Source organism: Zonotrichia leucophrys, chromosome 7 (genome assembly GCF_028769735.1).
Source record: "Zonotrichia leucophrys gambelii isolate GWCS_2022_RI chromosome 7, RI_Zleu_2.0, whole genome shotgun sequence".
In the NCBI taxonomy this organism is placed as follows: Eukaryota; Metazoa; Chordata; class Aves; order Passeriformes; family Passerellidae; genus Zonotrichia; species Zonotrichia leucophrys.
In genome coordinates, this window is record NC_088177.1 from 26,172,724 (window position 1) to 26,192,993 (window position 20,270).

Genomic DNA, 20,270 nt, shown 5'->3' on the forward strand with positions numbered 1-20,270 from the left:
AAACTGACAGCTTGAATTTGTACACTAGTGGTATATTCACATTTAATAGGTATTGCAAACATTCACTTAAACACTACAGATGTACTGTGGGCATCTATAGTACTACAAACAAGGGAACTGCAGAAGTGAAAATTTTAAGCAATAGTATTGACTTTACAATTGATCTGACTTCCACATTACTTAATTTTCTAGTTTATAGGTGAAACAGTAAAACAATAAAACTGTCTACCACAGTACAGGTCAATAGCACAATAATTCAGTGTTTACATTCAACTGTTTGTAAAAACATATTCCACAGATGGCTAAGAGATTCCTCATAGGCTGCTGACCAGGGGTCAGAATCCTATTCCTCCTGCTGAGTTCATGTTCCTGCCTGTGCCCGAGACCTGATTGCAACACATCTTGGGATGTGCTACATGAGTTAACTTAAAACGGCATCATAGGTTATTGTGAAAAATAGCCCCAGTTGAAATTTAACCATTAGTCCAAACTTACTCTTCTCTCCATTTATTCTAATGCATTGAAAATCTTTGAGAAATTAGGATTCAACTGAAGTACTAAGCAGCAATTTCTCTGACTTTTATTTATGCCAGACCAACAAACTCTTTCCTGACAGGGGAGAACAAAAGGCTTTTTCTCCACTTTGCACTTAACACTGAGGCCAAACAGCAGCATTTGCTTGCTTGCAGGTTGTCCAGGGGCACAAAGCAGAGTCCAGCTTCCTGTGCCTGTGCCCCAGCCCTGGAATCCCCAGCACTGTCACCAACATCAAGCACCTGGTTTGCAAGCAGTTGGCAAGTGGATGCTGAGGGGTTTAGTTTTGTTATTCCTCACCTTGTTCTCAGATCCTTTCACTGACTCACGACTGTTGGTGACAGGATACAGACCAGAATGAACCTTAAGGCCAGCCACAAGCAGCTGTTCTATGTTTGTGTTTTTCAACAAACATGAAGCTTCATAATCTGCACTGAAAAATTATATAAACACATTGAGTTCAATGTGGTTTCATTCAATACAAAGATCACCTTCCTATTCTTGTGATGTTGTCCTTTCAATCTCCACCTGCCCTTGAGCAATTGTCGGCTGTGGAGATATTTCCAGGAGAAACAAACTCAATTTATCTCTTGCTCACCTGCTTGGCCCACGCATTTCAAACAGCCTCGGAGTTCAAGTCTCTACCCCTCTTTAGAGTCTTTAAACAATTTATGTGGGATCCCTGAATAGATCTCAGTGAGATGGGTAACAAAGCAAAACACTGAACACACACACAAGCTTCTGACATAGTGAGGCAACATATGAAAATATCAAAAAAAGAACTGTACATATACACCACAGAACTTCACATCAAAGCCAGAACTGAGTGCCACCTGCTACAAACAGTCAAATGCAAGTCAGAAATAGCATAAAAATGTGAAAGAATTTTTAAAAAGCTGAAAATGCTTATGATCAAGCAAAGAAATATTATCAACTCAGAGCTTACTGCTTGGAAAAGTCCTTTATTTGTATGTGAGAAATCCAATAAAACCTAAATTTCTTTATAGATGGCAGTGCTGGTGTGGGAAGTTCCCACCACACCCTACGGCAGCCCTGTATTGTCCCTGCCTCTCACACCAATGTCTAACAGCTCTTTCTGCAGTCATTTTATAAACTGGACTGGGGGATCAGTGCTAAAAGAGCCTTCTCTGTTCCCCAAAGCATTTCTTCATTTGGATCACCACTGTCAGAGTGTAATCTGTTTGTCTGTAAATCACTTTACAAAAATCCACTTTCTACACAGATTTGAAGATCTCATATTAAGTTCTGAGATAAAAAATAAATAAATCGATCCTATAGATCATATTTTTTTTTCATGCATAACATACTTTAACAAGTTTTTTTAGTTGTTACCTTTGATCAAGTCACAGTTTAGGAAAGATCAAATGGCATTAAACAACATAGAGAAGTTTGAATCTCAGGCAGATGTTAACTTTCCAGTCTCTCTCATTTTCTCCTTCCATTCCACACAGGCACACATTTGAATTGATATTAAAAAAGAGTTAGCACATTAAGGCCTTTCTCTGAACAGCCCTCCCCCCCAGAAACACCCAAACTACAAATACCTGTGCATCAGCCAAAGATCCCGTTGCAAAGCTTTGCAGAGTCTTTTTTCCTTTCTCATTGGCAATGTCGAAGAGAGTGTGAGAATGGCAAAGAGGAATGCCATTTTACTTCTCCTTCAGCAAAACTAGTGCATGCTTTTGGCCCATGCTCTGGGGCTACTACCAACATTTCTTCTCTCATTCCTAGCCTAAGCTTGTCTTTGCTCTGGCACTTGAAGGTAGAGTTAGAGGCATCCTGTAAATGCCCATTTCTGAATCGGATAACCTAGTTATCCCAGTGACATTGCTCTGCATATACCATACACTTGGCTTGTGTCAATGATCCATTTCTACAGCTACCCTCAGAATACAAAGATTTCATCTTAAGGCCAGTAGTCCTTAGAACCGTATTTTGTTTGGCTTTACTCATCTTAGCACCAAGTCATAGTTTCATCCAGTGATTAACAAAAACAAATCAATTTTTCACAGTAGTTCCTATGTTGCTGTACAAAGTATTAGACCAAGAATGATTGGACTGAAAAATATATGGAAATCTTTTTATCACATTCATGTTTCTGAGCTGTTTAAAATAAGAACAAATTATATCTATTTATTAACAATGTGCACTAAGTGATTGTATTAGACAACCCCTGATGAGGTAATCAGTACTGATATGAATACTGCATCTGCTGTTTTCTGTAACAGCAAGATGCAATTGCAATGCTTACACATTATACACACAGACACAGCCGTGTGACCGCATAGCACTGGGAAGATTACCTACTGCTTCCCATTTGTTCCGTTCAGGGTCGTACTTCTCAATGCTCTGCAGGTATGTTCCTTTTGAATAGGAATATCCTCCTGTTACATAGATGCATCCGTTCATGACCACTGTGCCACACTCCATCCTTCTCTCCATCATGTGAGCCATCTGCTTCCACTCATTTTGCTCTGGGTCATAGCAGTCAGTGATCGTGGTCTGTCCACCCACAAAATAGATCTTGTTTTGTAACGTAATTGAACACAATCCATATTCTTCAGAAAGAAAGGAATACAGCACAATTCAGCATGATAACATTAAATTAAACTGCAAGTACATGACAAACATTGGGCACCACTGAGGGCAGCTGAATGTTCTCATTGAGCTTAGGAGACACCTCAGGATTTTCTGCTAGATTACAGCACCAGTACTCAGTGAAATTTGCTTTAAAATCTTAGTTACCAGATGTAGAACACAGAGAAAACCCTTTTAAAATTAGTATAAATAGTTTTTGCCAAATGTCAATGAATAGTTAGGTTTTACAGAAAGTTATATTATTTAATAGAATGTGGACATTCATTAATTCGGTATTTATATAGTGATTTCTATAGAACAGACACTTGAAGAAGGTCTTCCTTTCCACTTTCAGAGTTTGGAAACAGCCCTTGCTGCCCTACAGGCATTTCTTTTTAAATTAGGAATATGCCAAAAACCCCTAACTGGGCTTAAGGACTCCCAGGTACAAGTAATCAAATCAAGCTCTATTTTTGTTAGAGAAATTATTTACCTGGATGTGGACTTGTGGTGACTATGCTCCATTCATTGCTACCTGAATGGTATCTCTGGATTTTATCGTAGGTGCAGCTTCCCCTGTACCCATAGTGACCTCCAGCGACATAGATGACTTCATGCAGGACACAGGCAGTGGCATTTCCAACTCCTGTTCACAGTGTGAAAGTCAAACTGCATTCAGACTGCATGCAATAACCATGGCCTCTTCCATCCACAACTCCATTTCAAATGATTTGTTAATATTTATTAACAGTATGTGCTTGCAAGTATTTAACTGAATGTGAATAAAACAGATTTATGAAGATATCAGCAAAAGTCAAGAATGACTAAATAAAATTGCAGTAACCAATATATATTGCACATAATACAACCACCCAATAGTTCCCTGGATTTTTAGACAGTAAGTAAAGTCACACTGTCTCACTGATTTTGGAATAGGCAATTAGTTTCACTGTTTCACTAAGTTAGAGTTGTTAGATGGCAAGAGCAAAGACAGTGGGAGTTGAGATTGTTCAGTGTCTCGGGGTATCTTTTCTGATACTTTTGGTCGTTCTCATGGTATTACTAATTAAGCTATTGTATATACAAGGACACAAACAACGGAGCCATTCTAACACTGTCTTTAGGACAACAACATGAAATAAAGCAAAGGGGGGTCTCAGCATCTTAGTTTCACACTTATAAAAACTGGCAAAACAACTGCATAGAATATGTAACTCATAAGATTAGCATAGCATTTCTACTTTCAAAGGAAATAAAAATAGTAGCAATGTCTGAGGAAAACATACAAACAATGGAGAAAGTTGTAAAGGTCTGCTTTTTTCTTTTACATATACATCCAGAAATTCTCTTGAAAAATATTATGTTGCATTAACTTACAGTAAATTTTTATATCTAATTATAAATATTTGCATTCATTTATAAAAATGTATGATAAAATGTTTAACTGTAATATTATTGTTACTGTTACAAAATAATCACAGAATAGTCTGAGTTGGAAGGGACCCAGAAAAATCATCAAATCCAACTCTTAAGTGAATGGCACATACAGGGATCAAACCAGTGACCCTGGCATTATTTAGCACCAGGCTCAGACCAACTGAGCTCATCTCAGAGTCAATACCCTTTGGTTAGGCTGTGATTCATACATTTTTAGTAGAGCACTACTTTAGTTGCTAGAAACAGGTATTAGTGCTTTTCATTATCCTTGTACTAAAGATTAAACAAAGGATCCTGAACAGATGATACACAGAAATAGGAGGGAACTCCATGCAAGAAGTTTTAAATTATGACACCTTTATAAATGGCTGCATGGAAAATCATACGTAAAAGTAATAGAGCCCCTTTATAGGAGCTTGCTCTTTGATTGTGTACTGAATGGACGACGCGGGTTTCTGAGGTAAACCCTGAAATCACACCACAACATTGGGCTCTTATCCTGGGTAGTTTTCTGATTTCTTTCTAGTTTGAACAGAAATTTTACTCATGTAAAAGGCAAAATTAAACTGAGACTGCCACTTACTTTTCTACCCGCTGTTCTATGGCACAGCCCAATATAGCATTTGGATGGTTATGGTTATTTGGCTAGTGAAGACCTGAACCAAAGCCCACCAACATTAACAGAAAATTCCCATGGATTTCTCTAGATTTTGCATCAAATCCTAAATGTTTCCACGGCACTTAAAAATGGCAAATACAAAAGAATTAACATCGGAGGCAGACCCTATACAAAAGTTTACCTACCTTTGATCATGTTTGCAATGGGAAGCCATTTCTGTATTAAAGGATCATAAAACTCAGCTTCTTGGACTGGAGCTCCCTTTCGGTACCCTCCCAGTGCATAAACGCAGCCACTCAAGGACACGGCGCAGTGGTAATACCTGGCATCGAGCATGGGGCAGCCTTCTGTCCACTCGTCTCTCTCGCTGTTATATATCCACACGGTGTCAAGAGCTTCAATGCTCTCTGTTCTGTAACCTCCTGTCACATATATGTCTGGTCCCAAACTGGTGACCCCATAGCTCTCTCTGGTGTGATCTGGCATCTCTGTTCCCTGGACCCATGCATCGGTTAAAGGATCCCAAACATGCACTTCTGATAAGGGATGCCAATAATATCCTCCAATTACATACATGGCTGCTGTGGATCTTCTGGAAAGACCTTTGGGATTGAGGTTCAGGGCATTATATATGAGTGACCTTATCTTACTGTCATTGAGTCGGCATTTTTTTTGCAGGCTTAAAGCTGACCTCAAATACGCATTATCTAAGTCTAATTTGATGCAGCTCAGCACTTCACAGATGTCTTCAATTCTTCCTTCCACGTTGTGTGTCACCCACTTAATGACAGCTTCAATGGCTGCCTCTTCTTTCTGAACATTGAGATTCTCCCTGGAGAGAATATAAGAGAGCTTCTCCTTGCCAATGTCCAGAAACTCCTCCTGCTTCCACACTTCTTCAAACTGCCATAACAAAATCCTTCTGGACTCTTTCTCCAGCTCCGAGCAATCATGATATTCGGCAAAGGAGTGCATCCCAATGCAGTTGTCAGTATCTAAGTGCCTTACCAGAAACTGCTCACAGGCTTTCTTTACTGACAAGAACTGGAGCAGGTCTGCAGCCTGGAGTAGGCTTTGGACATTTCTCTTTGTTATCTGGATCTGTGATGTGTATGCATAATTCACGAGAGCTTCCAGTACGGCATGGCTGAGCCCGGGAAGGCTGATCTGGTTTTTGGATTTTTCTTTCATATCGGCTGTGAACATGGCTTTAAAATAACTGCTGCAGGCTGCCAGGGCAGCTCTGTGGCAGTGGAAGATGACCCCCGAGGCGCACTGCAGGGTGATGTCGGTGAACAGCCCGTCCAGGTAAAACGCCCGGAACGCCTCCAAGAAGCCGGCGGGGTGCGCGGAGTCCCTGTAGAGGTACGCGTACTCCTCCTGCCCGGCCGCGGCCATCGCCGCGCCCGCAGCTCCCGCCGCTTTGTCCGCGCAGCCCGGCCGCGCTCCGGCTGCGGACCCGCCCGGCACACGGGGGCTCCCAGCCCGCGGCGGCCCCTGACCGTCTTTGGAAGCGCCGCTGCCGGAGGGAGCAGCGGGGCCGCAGCCGCAGCTCCTATTTTGGTGTCCCGGCCGGCCCCCCCGCCAGGCACCCCTCAGCCAGGCCGGCGCGCCCCGGCGCCCAGCCCGGCCCCCGCTCGCCTCCGAAGGGTCCGGCCCGAGCCGCTGCCGCCGCCGTCCCGGCGCTCCCCACCCCGGGGCAGGGGTTAAAGGCTGTCAGCAGTGGTGACAGAAGGCCCGGCCGTGTTAGGGACAGGAGCAGATGCCTGGGGAGCGTCACCAGCTCGGTGTCACTCAGCCACACAACAAAGCGAGGGGCCTCGGCCGCCGCTGTCAGCGACCTAAAGCCGCCTCTCGCAGGGCGCCCCGCGCTCCCAGGGCGCTTGGAGGAGCGATACTGGGAAGAGCAGCAAGCTCCGAGGGCTCCCCCATTACCGGAGAGCAGCCACAGCTCTCCCAAACTCCTGAATCTGGCAGGGTGAAAAGGACAGTAACAAATTATGCCCACAAAGATTCCAACTACAAGTAAATTTTTTAGGAAGAAGGCTGTATTGGCTTTTAAAACTCCTGAAAATGTGATTCACAATTTAAGAAGGTTTGGTTTTTTTTCTGCTAGCTACACATTTTCTTTATTTGAAACACAGCATCCTCCGGGTTCAAGCAGCTGTGGGCTCTCCATCTGCAGCAGGGTTCAGATTCTTTGCACCCAGCAGCCAGGCTCTCCCTGCCCTACCAGAGCAGGGAGATTGAAAGAACTGCCAGTAATTTCTTCAACCAAAAGGAGGCGAATATTATTATTAGCTAAGTGCTAGTAATACCCAAAAGGAGAAATTTTGATAGTTCCCACTCAACACAGATGAAAAAGCATCATATTTTTCTTTTAATTACTGGTGGTATTTCTGCCACAAAGCAGAAGTATGAACTAAGGAAATCCAGACAGGAAAGTGTAAATGGTTGTACTCCTCTGCCATCCTTCCTCCCATGCTAGCCCTGCACCAGGATTCAAAGGGTCAGTAATATGAGACAAAATGATCCAAACAAACAAAAAAACCCACAAAACCAAAATTTCCCCATACCCACACACATCTATGCCTTTTTTTCAACCCCTCTGGGTGCATTGTTAGCCCAGAGAACTGGAGTTTGTAGTGTAACCCAGTAATTACAACAGCTCTGCTGTCTGACATGGGCCTGTCCCTCAGCTACATTACTCCATTTCTTTAGCCAGAAAATTCTCTTTTGCAGCCCAGAGTCTTTATACACCCCCATGCCAACAGCTTTGTTTTCCATTTCATCGCTTCCTATGGACAAGCAGGAACTTCTTTGAAGTCTTGGCTATTGCACTAGCACACAATTCTAAGGCTAAGTACTCACACAGTCATGGTGTATGACAGCACACTTGCTAGCATACAGAACCTTCCCCATACAGATATGACTTCTGTTAGGCTTTTTTTTTCATAACATTTTTCCCTAAGTCATCTCCCTCCCAGAGAGCAAGTCAGGAGGTCAGCAACACTCAGTACTGAGTACTGAACATGCATCCCCCTTCAAGGAGCTTTTCCCTTTCTTTTGGCCAGGCTCCCAGCTTCACCCAGCTTCACTCTTTAGAGATACTCATCTCCCCTCCATTGTAACCAAACGTGGAAAATTTTGGTAATTGTGGTGCTTCAGAAAAATCCTCACTTCTTTTAAGTGGGGGAAAAAAAAACCCAAACAAGACCCAATTAATAGCTTAATGGTCTGCCTACTGGAATTGAAAAATTTCTTCTGTCTCCAACATGCACTTTGTCTGGCAAATATCATCAGCTCTACCCTCTACTTGAAGTGATTATAACATAATTCCTAATATCTCATGTACTCTGCTTAATCTACTCTCAACTCCTGCTTCAGCACTTTAATCAAAGCCACAGAAAAATCCTTTTTTGAGGATGAAAAACAATTTCTCACCCAATATCTCACTCTCACAGCAAATTACAGGGTAGGTCCCTTAAGGCTAAAACAACAATAGTTAGTGTAAGTGGAAGAAAAAGCTGAGTAATCACTGATATACTACTTTTTGTTTGTTTTTAAGCAAGCTGTAACCAAGATCTGTGGACAAACTGAAAGCAATCTGGTCCATAACTAAGTTCTGAAAAACACAGACGAGATCAGCACAGAATCTGGAACACTCAGTAGCACATCTAGAATTAAGGAAACACACAACTATCCTGGTTTTGGCTGGGATAGAGTTAATTTCCTTCTTAGTCGCTGGTTAGTGCTGTTGTGGATTTCCCATGGCAATCATGTTGATGACACTCTGTTGTTTTGGTTGTTGCTAAGTGGTGCTTACCCACAGTCAGGGACTTTTCAGTTTCCCATGCCCTGTCAGTGAGAAGCTGCACGAGGAGCTGGGGGAGCAGGGCCAGGAGAGCCGGCCTGGCCAGGCCAAAGGGAAATTCCACAGCACGGAGGGCACTGCCAGCACAGAAACGGGGGGAGTCGGCTGGGAGGGGCCCATCAGTGCTCAGGGTGGGCTGGGCAGCCATCACAGGGTAGGGAGCAGTGTATTATACACCACTTGTTTCTCCTGGACCTCATTCCTTTCTCTCTCCTTTTCATTACAATTATAGTAATTCAAGTACTACTATATTTTATTTTGTTTCAATTATTAAATTGTTCTCATCTCAATTCATGAGGTTTAATTTTTTTCCCCAATTCTCCTCCTCACTCAGTGAGGGATTGGAGTGCACAAGCTGCTCTATTTAGTTGCCAGCTGGGGACAAACAATGGCAACAACTTAAAAGCCCAAGTAATATATGAAACTGCCTTTTGCAACAGCCATTGCCATTCTTTTGTATGACCTGTAAAGCAGACAACTTAAACCTGCCACAGCCTGAGACCCACCAGTCCTTAGATGTCTTTGTGCCCTTGAGTAAAACAATAGGCCAAGATCCCAAATATGAACATCTCAGACACTTACCAAATATCCATCACTAAAGGCAGGCTCCTGAGAACTGAAGTATATTACTTTGGACATCTTAGGCAACAGAGTGTTCAAAGCAACCTTCTACAATACAGTAAAATAGGTGAGGCAAGGAAAGAAGTGCACAAGGGAAAGTTATGTAAACCAGCAGCCTGAAAACGGGCAAGACCACTCAAAAATCTTCAATTAAGGAAAAAGAAGGTAGTGACATCATGAAATGTTGATAAGAAAATGAGAATAACATTGCACAGAAAACAAAAGAAGACAGATACAGCAACTGCAGGCTGCTGAGCTACTCCTCAGAGATCTGCAACTGAGGTACTGTGAAAGTTGGCCTAATCTCTCAGTTATTAAAGCACTTAAGCTAAATATGACCTCAGTTTAATAGCAGACTACATCAGCATTTTGAACCTTTTCTGAGATATAAGAATAAAAACATTTGGCAGGAAAACACATTATTTAAGTTTAATGAGACTTACCTTTAGTACCTTTACATGCACCAACACTTGGGGCTCATCTCACTGTCAGTGGTAAAGACTGCATGGTGACAAACAATTCTTTAGAACTACTTAGACAGAACAATCTGTTTAAAAGTTAAAATGGATATTGATGCTTCCTTCCAGACTGTAAGAGATTGTGGTATAGATATAAATGAGAATGAATAGGTAAAATCAGTGTATACTGTATATGTATGTTCCATTCTGTGAGCCTGTGCACTGCAGCAGCAACCAAGGAGGAAAAAAGGTTCTGGCTGGCTCCGAGCTGCCAGCATGGAAGATCAAAGCAGTGCCAGCTCTGTACAGAGGCAGCAGCACTGTCAGGGCAGTAGGCAGAATGGGAGAAAGACTTTTCTTTAAACAAAAAAGCAACATCCTTACAGCTTTCCAGAGGAAAAAGGGTCTGACCAGCCAAAGGTTAACACCTACACTTGTGTCTACTCTCTCCAGGCCTGATGAAACACAGACCAGCAGAATACATGACACAAATCAGTTGTGCTGCATTTGTCAGTGACAGCAACTTTTATTGTCTTTACAATACAAGATAATACAAAATATTAAAAAGTAATTTTGTTTGGTAAAATAATTGATTGAAAATATAAATGCATCTTTGGATTAAACAAGATTACAAGCAAATAACTTGCCATGAGATCAGAGAAGTATAAAAGCCAACAGCTCTAGAACCATGCTCCTGGCACCTAATGTTTTCTGATAAAGAATTTAATTCTTTTCAAGAGGAATCCTACTCCTTCCCCTAAGTGTGTGAGATTGCAAGTATATATCAGCTATGTACTTGTAAAGGGTTGGAGGGGAGGGAATAGCCAAAAACTAATGAACAAGTCTGTCCCAACACCCCATCTCCACTTATATTGGAATCTGTACTGTGTTAGAAGGCCTTTTTTACTGCACTTTCCCATTATCACCAGCATTGAACATAAACAGTTTTATGTTGTGGTTAAAAACCCCATAATTTCAGATAATAGTCCAATTATACAATTTTGAGCTTTTATACACATGTAGTTTTTCTCTCCCAACAAGCTAAAATGTAACTGCATCAGTTTCCTTTTATCATTTGAATCATTCCTTTATAAGTGATTTCAGGTAAGACATAATGTCGATTGCAGATGACCAAACCAGAACAGAACACTGTACAGGACTGAGACTTTGGGCCAGCTGAGAAATCCTTTTCTCCAAGGTATACCCCTGCCTGGGCATAGCAATATCATTCTTCTTCAAAAACATTACTGGACATAAGTCATTCCCACCGTCACCTATATATATAATTTGTGTATAACTCACTCCGCGCTCCAACTGTTTGTCTAGAAATTCTTTTAAAACTTTCCTTTTGCAAAGGTTTTTAGGGCACTTTGTACAATGGTGAGCATGGAAGTGCTGTACAGTAAGATAGCCAGTACTGCTGAATGCTGCAGGGTTTGTAAACACTTCATCAAACACTTTATGGAAGTCAGCAGCTTTCAAAATCCAGTCAATAAATACTGTATTAGAATCTGAAACAATTATACAATCAAACAACTCCTTGTTCTCGCCAATAAATCCCAGAAGATCTATCATTCCTGCAGTGAAAGGAATTGTTGTCATAGTTCTTTTCATCTCATCTTCTTTGACACCATTGTCTCCCAGGTAGACAAAGACTCTACCCATATATTCTGTCCAATGTCCCGGCTGGTAAGAGTTTCTTAATCCATTAGGAAGTTTTCTTTCAGGAGCACATTTCACAATCCAGGTGTCACTATTTTCATCTATGATTGTATGGTCAAAATCAAAAACCAACAGAAATTTCATAGCTGTGAGAAAATAAGTTTCCAAAACAAACAAAAAAGAAAATTACTTATATAAACAGAAGTACTATATTTCTACCCTGACCTTGTGCTTAGAAGAGAAAAATTCTGGAAGAAAATATCGGAACAAAATAAACTATTTATGGCCACTACCGTGATGGGAAGTTGTGCTGTAGCTAAAAATGCAATTTGTAAATGCCAAAGTTCAGTGCCCAACTTCTGTTTAAAATAGTAATTGTGACAGTATCTAACTCATACTTACTACCACTTGCTAACACAGCACCAATCTTCCTGTACTGACATACCATCAGTTTGAGCAAACACTAATTTCTCCATCAGCAATCGCCAGAGCAACCGAACAGCGATTCTCCTGGCAAAGTGCCTCAATAGGTAACGTTAGTTTCAAATAGGTAACGATCACCGTCTGTTGGAACAGACGGAACCTGTTCGAGCCTTCAACGAGGCCGCGCTAAATCAAGGCAGCCAGCGGAACGAAACGCGGCCCTTAGTGGAGCCGAACCTGCCGGCCCGGCCCGCACTCGGCAGAGCTGCCTGGCCGGGGCCGCAGCCGCGGGAGCAGCGCCCGGTGCCGCGGCCCGGCCCGTGAGGGAAACGGGCCCCGCCCCCGCGCGCCGTCACGTGACCGCGCGCAGCCGGTCGCCCGGCAACGGCGCCGCGGCCCGGGAAGATGGCGGCGGCAGCGGCGGGGCGGCGGCGGCGGCGCGGGGCCCGTGAGTGGGACTGCCCCGCGGGCAGCGGGAGCCGGCGGGAGGGCAGGGCCGAGCCCGCGGCCGCACGGCTCCGGGAGGCTGCAGGGGTGCCCAGCGGGACTTCCCCAAAGCTCCCCCGGCTGCAGACGGCAAGAGGGGCTGTTCCTCCCTAGGAACGCAGTGGAGAGAACTGACCTGAACGCAGCGCAGGTCCAGTAACCTCCAGGGGCAGCGGCTCGGGAAGAACGAGGGGCTGGCAGAGTCCTGCCTGCGGGGCGCATCGGTGCGCCTTTACTTCTGCTGAGGCTGTCCCCACCTAGGACAGAGGGAGAGGATCAGGTCCGATGCCTGCCGGGAGACTGATCAGCAACGGCATCTGGAAAACAGAGTTTGACACCGGTGTCACTCCAAGAGAAAACCTCCTTACCTTTCATATATGGCCTGTCAGTCTGCTGCAAATCACACAATTTCTACAGAACATCACCCTGTACAGAGTGCCACTCCCTTCAAAACGGGTGGTGACACTTGAGAGAGCATTTCACAAAACCTAGACATCAACTAGAAAAGCTGCATTTACACCTTCACACGTGTATGTGAGCCTAATGCAACAAAGAAATCCTAGTCTTGCCAACAAATCAAAAACTTCTACGACAGAACTATTTCAGTAAATATGATGAGTGTGCAGGACATGGAAGTAAGGCACAGTCTGTGCTCAAACTGCTGCCTCATCCAGCCAGCAGAATGGCTTTACCAATATTCCTCTTTTCATATTGGGAATGGTCTCTGCTCCCTGCTGTTCTAAGAATCATGCCCAAGTACTGCCTGGGAAGTGTGTTACTACAAGCCAAGCCCACACATGCACACAGACAGGCAAGGGCACGTACAAACAGTCCAGGCAGTCGGTGCCCATCCAAGTACATGCACTGCTCTTAGGCAGACTACAGATACAGACACCCTGTCTTAGCTCTGGTGTTTGGGATGGGGGACTAAGTAACAGTAAGGATAACTTAGTATTGTTACCAGGTCAGCATTCAAATTCTGATACACATTTGACTATTGGATTTTCTGGTATCAAGTAACCTTCATATTTTATGCTCCCTCTGCACAGCACATCATTGGAAAGAAAAGGATGTTCTAGATGAGTTTTTCCTTCGAAAAGAAAGAGATCTTCGCCAGGTCATTGTATTGCCAAAAGCACAATGGGAAAGGATTCAGGGCTGCATTAGAAAAGCACCATACACTGATGAGAAAAAAGAACAGGAAGAGGTAGACTTGGACTCCAAAGATGCTGGAAAAGAAGACGCACGCAATGCCACTCTGGTAAGTACAAGATACAGTTGTAAACAAGTTGCTTTTGTATATACAAAACCACACATAGTAACATTTCTAGCTATACTCCCTTTGTTTAACATTTGCTTTTGAATATGTATTTCAGCTAAATGCCATTTAAATATGTTTAACATCTAACTTAAATAAACATTTGTATTTTTTTACTTAAAGCTAAAACGTAAAGTAAAAAAAAAATCCAAAATTTAAGTGTGATTTTTAATTTTGTCTGCGCTGTAGAACCTGATAAAACAGAAACTTCAAGCCAAAAAATTACGTGAAGAAAAGGAAGAGGAAGAAAGAAAGTTACTTGATTTGGAAGAAGCAAAGTTCCAAGCAGCAAAACGGAAGGAGGTTATTGATCGTGCAAAAACCTACCTATTTTATCAGGACGACAGAATGAGACAGTTCCATGTCTGTTGACAACACTTATATTTTACATTGAAATTGTACTGAATGTCTCTAAAGACTTCTGAACATAAAAATGACTCTAAATGTTCTCTTGCAGAGTGCACTTCTACTTACTAAGGTCCTAAACGAAAGAGATGCTCAAGTTGAATTTCTAAAGTCAAGATTAGTTGATACCAAAAAGAAGGACTATGAAGAAGAGCAACGTCGATTTAAAGAATACATTCTCAGTGAGCAAGAAAAAGCACATCAGCATTATATGAATAAACAGGCACTATGGAAAGATCAGTTACAACAGTAAGTAATCATTAAAAGCAACCCTACTTCATTATTTACTTAAAATCTTCTCAAAACACATTCTATGAGGTTTTAACAAAAACTTGCTAATAGTTTCACAAATGCCATTATTTTAAAAGAAGATCACAGAAGATCTTGCCCAAAAGGGAAAAGCTGTATGCATTTTTAGTTGCCAATAGTCTGCATGCAAAATTGCCTCTTGGAAGCATCAGCAGGTTTTAGTCAAATCACTGTTCAAATGTTGTTAATGAAATTTAAGTGTACTTTACTCACTTTTTGTTCCAGACAAGGAAAAGTTTAAATTAGATTTTCCATTTACCCATAATGAGCTTCCAGACTGCACAACAAGAGAAGGCATTACTGTAATTTCTAATCCTTCTCTCAGGTTTTCTGTAAATCTTATGGAGCGGTCCTCAGTGGTATTTATAGGACTGGCCCTGGAGATCTGATAAAAGGAACCGAATTTCCCAAGGCAGAGAAAGGGTTCAAAGTCTGGTCTTACATATTCCAGGCACAATACATAGATCCTTGCAGAACTTAGTACAGAACATTACCAGTTTAAGCTGCTGCCCATGTGCCCAGAAGAAACACAGGTATGGTGGGTCATACTGGGGAAATCTTGTTCTCCAAGGATGCTGCAGATATAGGCCAGAGCATTGCCAGTGCAGTGGTGCTAATGAGTCATCCAGCTAAAACTTCTCACCACGACACTGCAAACTGTGAGCATGCCATCTAGCTCATTTCTGACCAGGGTTACCATTACAAACAATCATGCTGTTATTCACCTCTGATATTCTACCTACCTTCAACTCACAGTATCACATTCTTCACTGCAAGGTACCTATGGTCGTGCAGCTCATTACTTCATGCAGTTCCTAGACAATTTATTCACCTTTGTCTGATTCAGAATAAAGGAGCGTGAGCATCTGGCAGATCTGGCCAAAGAGGAAAGAAAAAGAGAAGAGGAAGAATTACAGAGATCAGTCCAACTGTACCAACTGGAAACTCAGAGACAAAAAGAAAAGGAACACGAGGAAAAACTTGCACGCCGGAAGCTGTATCATGTAAGTAGCAGGAAAGCAGACAGTTCAAAACGTGCATTTCACCTTGGCTGTGATGGTTGGACTCAGCCCACAAATAAAGGGATCTACTGGCAACAGGGTCTTTGCTGACAGCTTTAGGAGCCTGGGATCAAATGCCTACCCTGCCAGTTGCAGGCCATGTCTTTCCTCTGTGCTTTTGAGAAAGACCTCTTGGAGGCCCCTCCCTTCTGGTGTCTGAAGATGCTTTAATTGGTCTATGGTTAAAGATTTGGCTGTAGACATCAAGGAATATCTCCTTGAGAACTGGATTTAAGTTTCACATTCCTGCTGTTTTAAGCCCATTTTTCTTTGTTAGAAAGAGGAAATAGACAGACACTGAATGTATCTTTTTAATTTGATTTGATATTTATGATTGCAGAGGTTTAGGGATTTAGTCAAGACTTGCTGCCATCTCATTTCATCTTTAAAGGCATGCTTCTAAGGTACAAACAAGAACTGCCTCAGAGCAGTTCTGGCCAGCATGCAAAAGACAGTTGTTTTTTTACATAAAAGTATAGAAAACTCTGTTGTGCTTTGGATTAAGCTCTTAGACAGGGGTAGTTCTGGATGAGGTGGGGCCAGGAGCAGAATGATCTGTGTGGGTGGTGGTTGGACCATCCCCCTGCCCATGTGTGTCAGTGGGAGCATGGACAAGGCTCTCTGCATCGCACAGCAATTTGTTTGTGTGATGCACCAGAGAAGCAGCTGTTGGATGCTCAGTCTGTTTGATGCTCAATTCCATTCCCCACCCTCACATTGCCTCCTCTTGATGCATGTTGGAATAGGGAGGCAGAAGGAAGTGGAAGTATTCCTTTCTTGTCTTCTCTCTCCTTTCCTGAGGATCCCTTTTCTCTCTTCTGTTTTTGAAAGAAACTTGAGAGGGGGAACAGGGAGTGATTCCTGTAAGCTGCCACCCAAGGTGCAGATATTCCAAACATCATCTGTTACATCAGGACCATTTTGCCCATACAGGCGTATCTAAATGACCAGAAAATAATCAAAGCAATAGAGGAACAAAACCAAATGGAAGAAGATGAGCGGATCAAAGCTCATTTCAAAGCAAAGGAAATTATTGCCCAGATGAGAAAAAAGAAAGAAGCTGAAATGCGTAGGTAGGTGCAATGCTAGAGTATAAATCATAAATGATCTAAAAATTATACTGTAGTTGTTTTCAGATCACTTACACTAATGAATCAACAGTTATTCTAACACCTCTACTCATAGGGCAAACAGGGAATTCAGGAGAAAAAGGAAATTTTTTCACAGGTTCTTTAGTAAGAATGTCAGGGAGCAATCTCACCTTTCAAAGTACAGAGGCTTATGAAAGTGCAAAGCTTTGCACCAGTGTATTGTGAAGAGTGATTTTCATATGGCCTGCCAAATCTCCACCTCCTTAACAATTAAGACAATTAAGATACTTGATGAAAATATTTTTGAGTATAAGCTATTTTTCTCTGAGTCAGCTCAAGAAAAATTATTTGACTTCTCAACAAGGCCCAAATATTAATTAACAACGTCATTTTCTTAAGGGGAGATATTTTATCAGTTTAACATTAAGGGTACCACGTTATGATACCATTGAGTCAATCTAAGAGTTTTCTTCCCTTCCTGCTTCTGGCCAACATTCCCCTCCTGCTGGGAAGCTGCTTGCTGGAATCCTTACTGAGTGATGCAGCTCATTACTGCAACAGAAACTAGTGATACAAGAACACTGGGAACATTTATTTGCTAAAGCAGATAGTATAAAAATAAACCAAACAGGAGGAACAGGAGGAGATCACGAGTTGGGTGAGTGGGCCAGCCTGTGTGTTCAAGAGGACAGAACTCTAGAGCCAGAATTGCTGAGTTTGGTAGCTTCAGGTAGACCCAGATGTGTTGCCCTGGTATGTTATGGAAGCTCATGTTCTTCTGCAGACAAGTACAGGAACAACGGGACAAAATCATCAGTCAATTAGCTGAACAAATGAGTGAGGCATTAAGGAAGGAAGATGGTCGACTGGCTAGAGATGCTGCAAGAAAAGAAGCTGAAGAAGAAAAAAAACGCAAAGAGAAAGAAGCAAAACAAAAGGCTGCCCTTCAATCTATTACTGAACACAGAGCCACTGAGGTAAGAAACTTGGGCTGATCTGACTTCTGCTTACCCCAGGTGAGGAGCCTGGCCCAGACCACAGCTGCTGACTCTGGTGCCAAGCATCAGCAGGCTTCAGCAAGTCTGCTGCCACCTTTCCTGGAGTCCCCTCTCCCTTTCCCCCTTCTGTGTCGGGCACACCTCTGCCAGGGCTGCTGGAAACCCTGGCCTTGGGCACTGGGCAGCCACAGTGTCCGTGCTGATCGGAGCGCTCATTCAGGGCTGCTTCTGCACGGAGATACAACTTCCAGCTGAGCAGGCCAGCTCCTTGTTAACTCCTGTGTGTTTTGTGAACTGCAGATGAAGTTGAAAGAGGAAAAGGAGAGACAGGAGAAAGAAGAGGCTGAAAAAGAACGTGATAGGTTAATGGAAGAAGACCGCATCCAACTGGAAATGGAAAACAAAAGAAAACATGGACGAGATGAGGCAAACAGAGAAGTACAGAAAATTCACCTCCAGCAAATGGTAAATAGAAAGCTTCAGAAAGAAGCTTGCACCTAAACCAATACACTAGCTCCTGCTAAGAGAAAGAGAAGAAGTTTGCTGCTTTGTTTGGATTTTATTGTTTGTTGGGTTGTTTTTAATCACGTGTGCTCGGCATATGCTGGTGTTGGAGACCAGCCTCCTCAGAGCATTGCTGCAAATCAAGGCTGGTTTGCAAGGACAGATCACATCCTGTCCTGTGCCATTAGGGCATTTTTTCCACCATGCACTGCTGTCCTCCTGTATCTTCTGGGCAGGTCACCAAAGAGCAGCAGCTAATGCTGATGTTCACTCAGCTATTCAATGCACCCTTTCTGGGGAGATAAGGCAGGGGAGAGAAGTGGGGAGGGATGATAAGTGCCAAGTTTCAGCTAAGGATGCCACAGACCTTCTGTAAGCTTTTATCCTCTCTCAGCTCTACAGGATGGTGATGTTGAAAACAAAATACTAAGCTTTGTTATTCCCTTTTCTTCATCAGGCTGAAAAGCAGGCAAGGAAAGAGCAGGAAAAGCAAGCAGACTTGGACTACAATGCTCAGAGAGAGGCTATTGCACTTTATAAAGAGCAAGAGTTTCAGAAATATGCAAAGGAATTAATTGAAACAGAATCCAAGACGACACATCATCTTTATCCTCTTCTCAAAGTATGTGAAAATGGAAGAGGACTTGGACATAGGCCATTTTTCTGAGAGAAGAAGAAATCAATACTAGTTTCCAAACATATAATTCTATGTTGGGACCCAGTTACCTTGTTGTAACTGTAGTGCTGCTCAAGAAACAAAAAAATGAAGCAATGTTTTTGTTTAAAAAAGTTTTTTAAACTGTCCACCAAGGAAAGGCAGAAGCCATTTTCAAGTTAAATAAATGTTTTTCATACAGGCAGAGTTAACTGTAAATTATTTATATCAAATATATACCATGAATCTAGACTTCCACTTGAAAAAATAAAAGATTGCCATATAACTGGTTATATTCAAACATCCCCAACCTATTTCATGAATGTTAGTTTATTAAACTTGAGACAGGAATTCATATTATATAATTGTCACTGTAAGCCATTCCAGCCAAAAGCTCACTACTTCTGTTATATTTTTAATATTCATTGATCTAAAAATTCACTGTCCCAGGTTACAACACAAGGGACAAAAAAAAAGAGAACATATGTTAAAGTTAGAACAGTTAGGGTGTGCAGGTTTGGTAGTATTTTGCAACTATGTCTGAAAAACAAATGTCATGCTATAAATCAGTTTTATTACATGAAAATATTAATGTAAATTGATTCCAGCCCTTAAAAAATCACCAAAGAGACAAATAGGTCCCAATAGCTGTAAATAGGGCCTACAAAATTAGCACATTAACAGGAGACAACATAGTTGGACTGTTCCCTCAAAAAGACTAACAGCAATTCAGACTGTAAACAGATGTGATCTAAAATTGTCTCTCAGATTCCTCAGCAATTTTACTCACCAACACCCAAGCCACAGATACATTTCCCTCCTTAAGCTTAGGTTTCTTTCATTTCCTTGCCTTGGAAATTAGGGATTCCTGCAATGACTTCCTCCACCAGGACCCTGGCCTTTAAACAGGGCATCCCTCTAGCCTGGTGTCCGCTGGAAGCAAAGCCCAAGAAACCTGAAACTTTGCTTTGTTGCACCCCACAGCTGCCAGTCTCTGCTGGCCAGACCAGAAATAATACATGTCCTCCAAAAAATCCAAAAAAGGATTCTTGCCAATATTTTAGTTTTGAACGTGGGTCTTTGGTGTGTCCTCAAGTTTCTTGGCCTATCTGCCGAAAGCAGCCAGGCCTTGGAAAAAGCACAGGGCTTCGAGGAAGATGCGAGCCCATCCTGGAGGCACGGTACCTCCAGGGAGCTGAGGGCCAAGCCGAACTGGC

General features: G+C 42.4%; 3 protein-coding genes across 5 annotated transcripts; 1 reads left to right on the top strand and 2 right to left on the bottom strand.

Moving 5' to 3' along the window:
* Window positions 1–35: 35 nt before the first annotated feature.
* Window positions 36–7,067, bottom strand: KLHL23 (kelch like family member 23). 2 transcript variants are annotated; one of them, XM_064718471.1, is made up of 4 exons: window positions 5,374–7,067; window positions 3,626–3,778; window positions 2,859–3,113; window positions 36–967 (listed from the first exon to the last, which is right to left on the bottom strand). In XM_064718471.1, exons 1-4 carry the CDS (start codon window positions 6,584–6,586, stop codon window positions 939–941), a joined length of 1,650 nt encoding a protein of 549 aa, XP_064574541.1. In that variant the 5' UTR covers window positions 6,587–7,067; the 3' UTR covers window positions 36–938. The 2 variants fall into 2 exon arrangements, with proteins under 2 accessions (XP_064574541.1, XP_064574540.1); XM_064718470.1 differs by having other exon boundaries at window positions 36–3,113.
* Window positions 7,068–11,023: 3,956 nt separating this feature from the next.
* On the bottom strand, window positions 11,024–12,960 carry PHOSPHO2 (phosphatase, orphan 2). The gene is made up of 2 exons (XM_064718482.1): window positions 12,849–12,960; window positions 11,024–11,949 (listed from the first exon to the last, which is right to left on the bottom strand). Exon 2 carries the CDS (start codon window positions 11,945–11,947, stop codon window positions 11,222–11,224), a length of 726 nt encoding a protein of 241 aa, XP_064574552.1. The 5' UTR covers window positions 11,948–11,949; window positions 12,849–12,960; the 3' UTR covers window positions 11,024–11,221.
* On the top strand, window positions 12,623–19,243 carry CFAP210 (cilia and flagella associated protein 210). Of its 2 annotated transcripts, none has more exons than XM_064718472.1 (9): window positions 12,623–12,674; window positions 13,762–13,973; window positions 14,220–14,393; window positions 14,488–14,684; window positions 15,592–15,748; window positions 16,739–16,878; window positions 17,681–17,873; window positions 18,195–18,359; window positions 18,856–19,243. In XM_064718472.1, the coding sequence occupies exons 1-9, from the start codon at window positions 12,632–12,634 to the stop codon at window positions 19,063–19,065; spliced, it is 1,491 nt and encodes a 496-aa protein (XP_064574542.1). In that variant the 5' UTR covers window positions 12,623–12,631; the 3' UTR covers window positions 19,066–19,243. The 2 variants fall into 2 exon arrangements, with proteins under 2 accessions (XP_064574542.1, XP_064574543.1); XM_064718473.1 differs by lacking the exon at window positions 12,623–12,674 and adding an exon at window positions 13,007–13,096.
* Window positions 19,244–20,270: the final 1,027 nt, after the last annotated feature.

Bases quoted from the DNA above. Each gene is read 5' to 3' on its own strand.
- KLHL23 (XM_064718470.1), bottom strand. From the start codon at position 6,586: ATGGCCGCGGCCGGGCAGGAGGAGTACGCGTACCTCTACAGGGACTCC. The intron at 3,779-5,373 runs GTAGGTAAACTT...CACTGTGAACAG, and splicing joins CATTGCAAACATGATCAAAG to GAGTTGGAAATGCCACTGCC. The intron at 3,114-3,625 runs GTAAATAATTTC...TTCTTTCTGAAG, and splicing joins CACCACAAGTCCACATCCAG to AATATGGATTGTGTTCAATT.
- PHOSPHO2 (XM_064718482.1), bottom strand. From the start codon at position 11,947: ATGAAATTTCTGTTGGTTTTTGATTTTGACCATACAATCATAGATGAA.
- CFAP210 (XM_064718472.1), top strand. From the start codon at position 12,632: ATGGCGGCGGCAGCGGCGGGGCGGCGGCGGCGGCGCGGGGCCC. The intron at 13,974-14,219 runs GTAAGTACAAGA...TCTGCGCTGTAG, and splicing joins ACGCACGCAATGCCACTCTG to AACCTGATAAAACAGAAACT. The intron at 18,360-18,855 runs GTAAATAGAAAG...TTTCTTCATCAG, and splicing joins AAATTCACCTCCAGCAAATG to GCTGAAAAGCAGGCAAGGAA.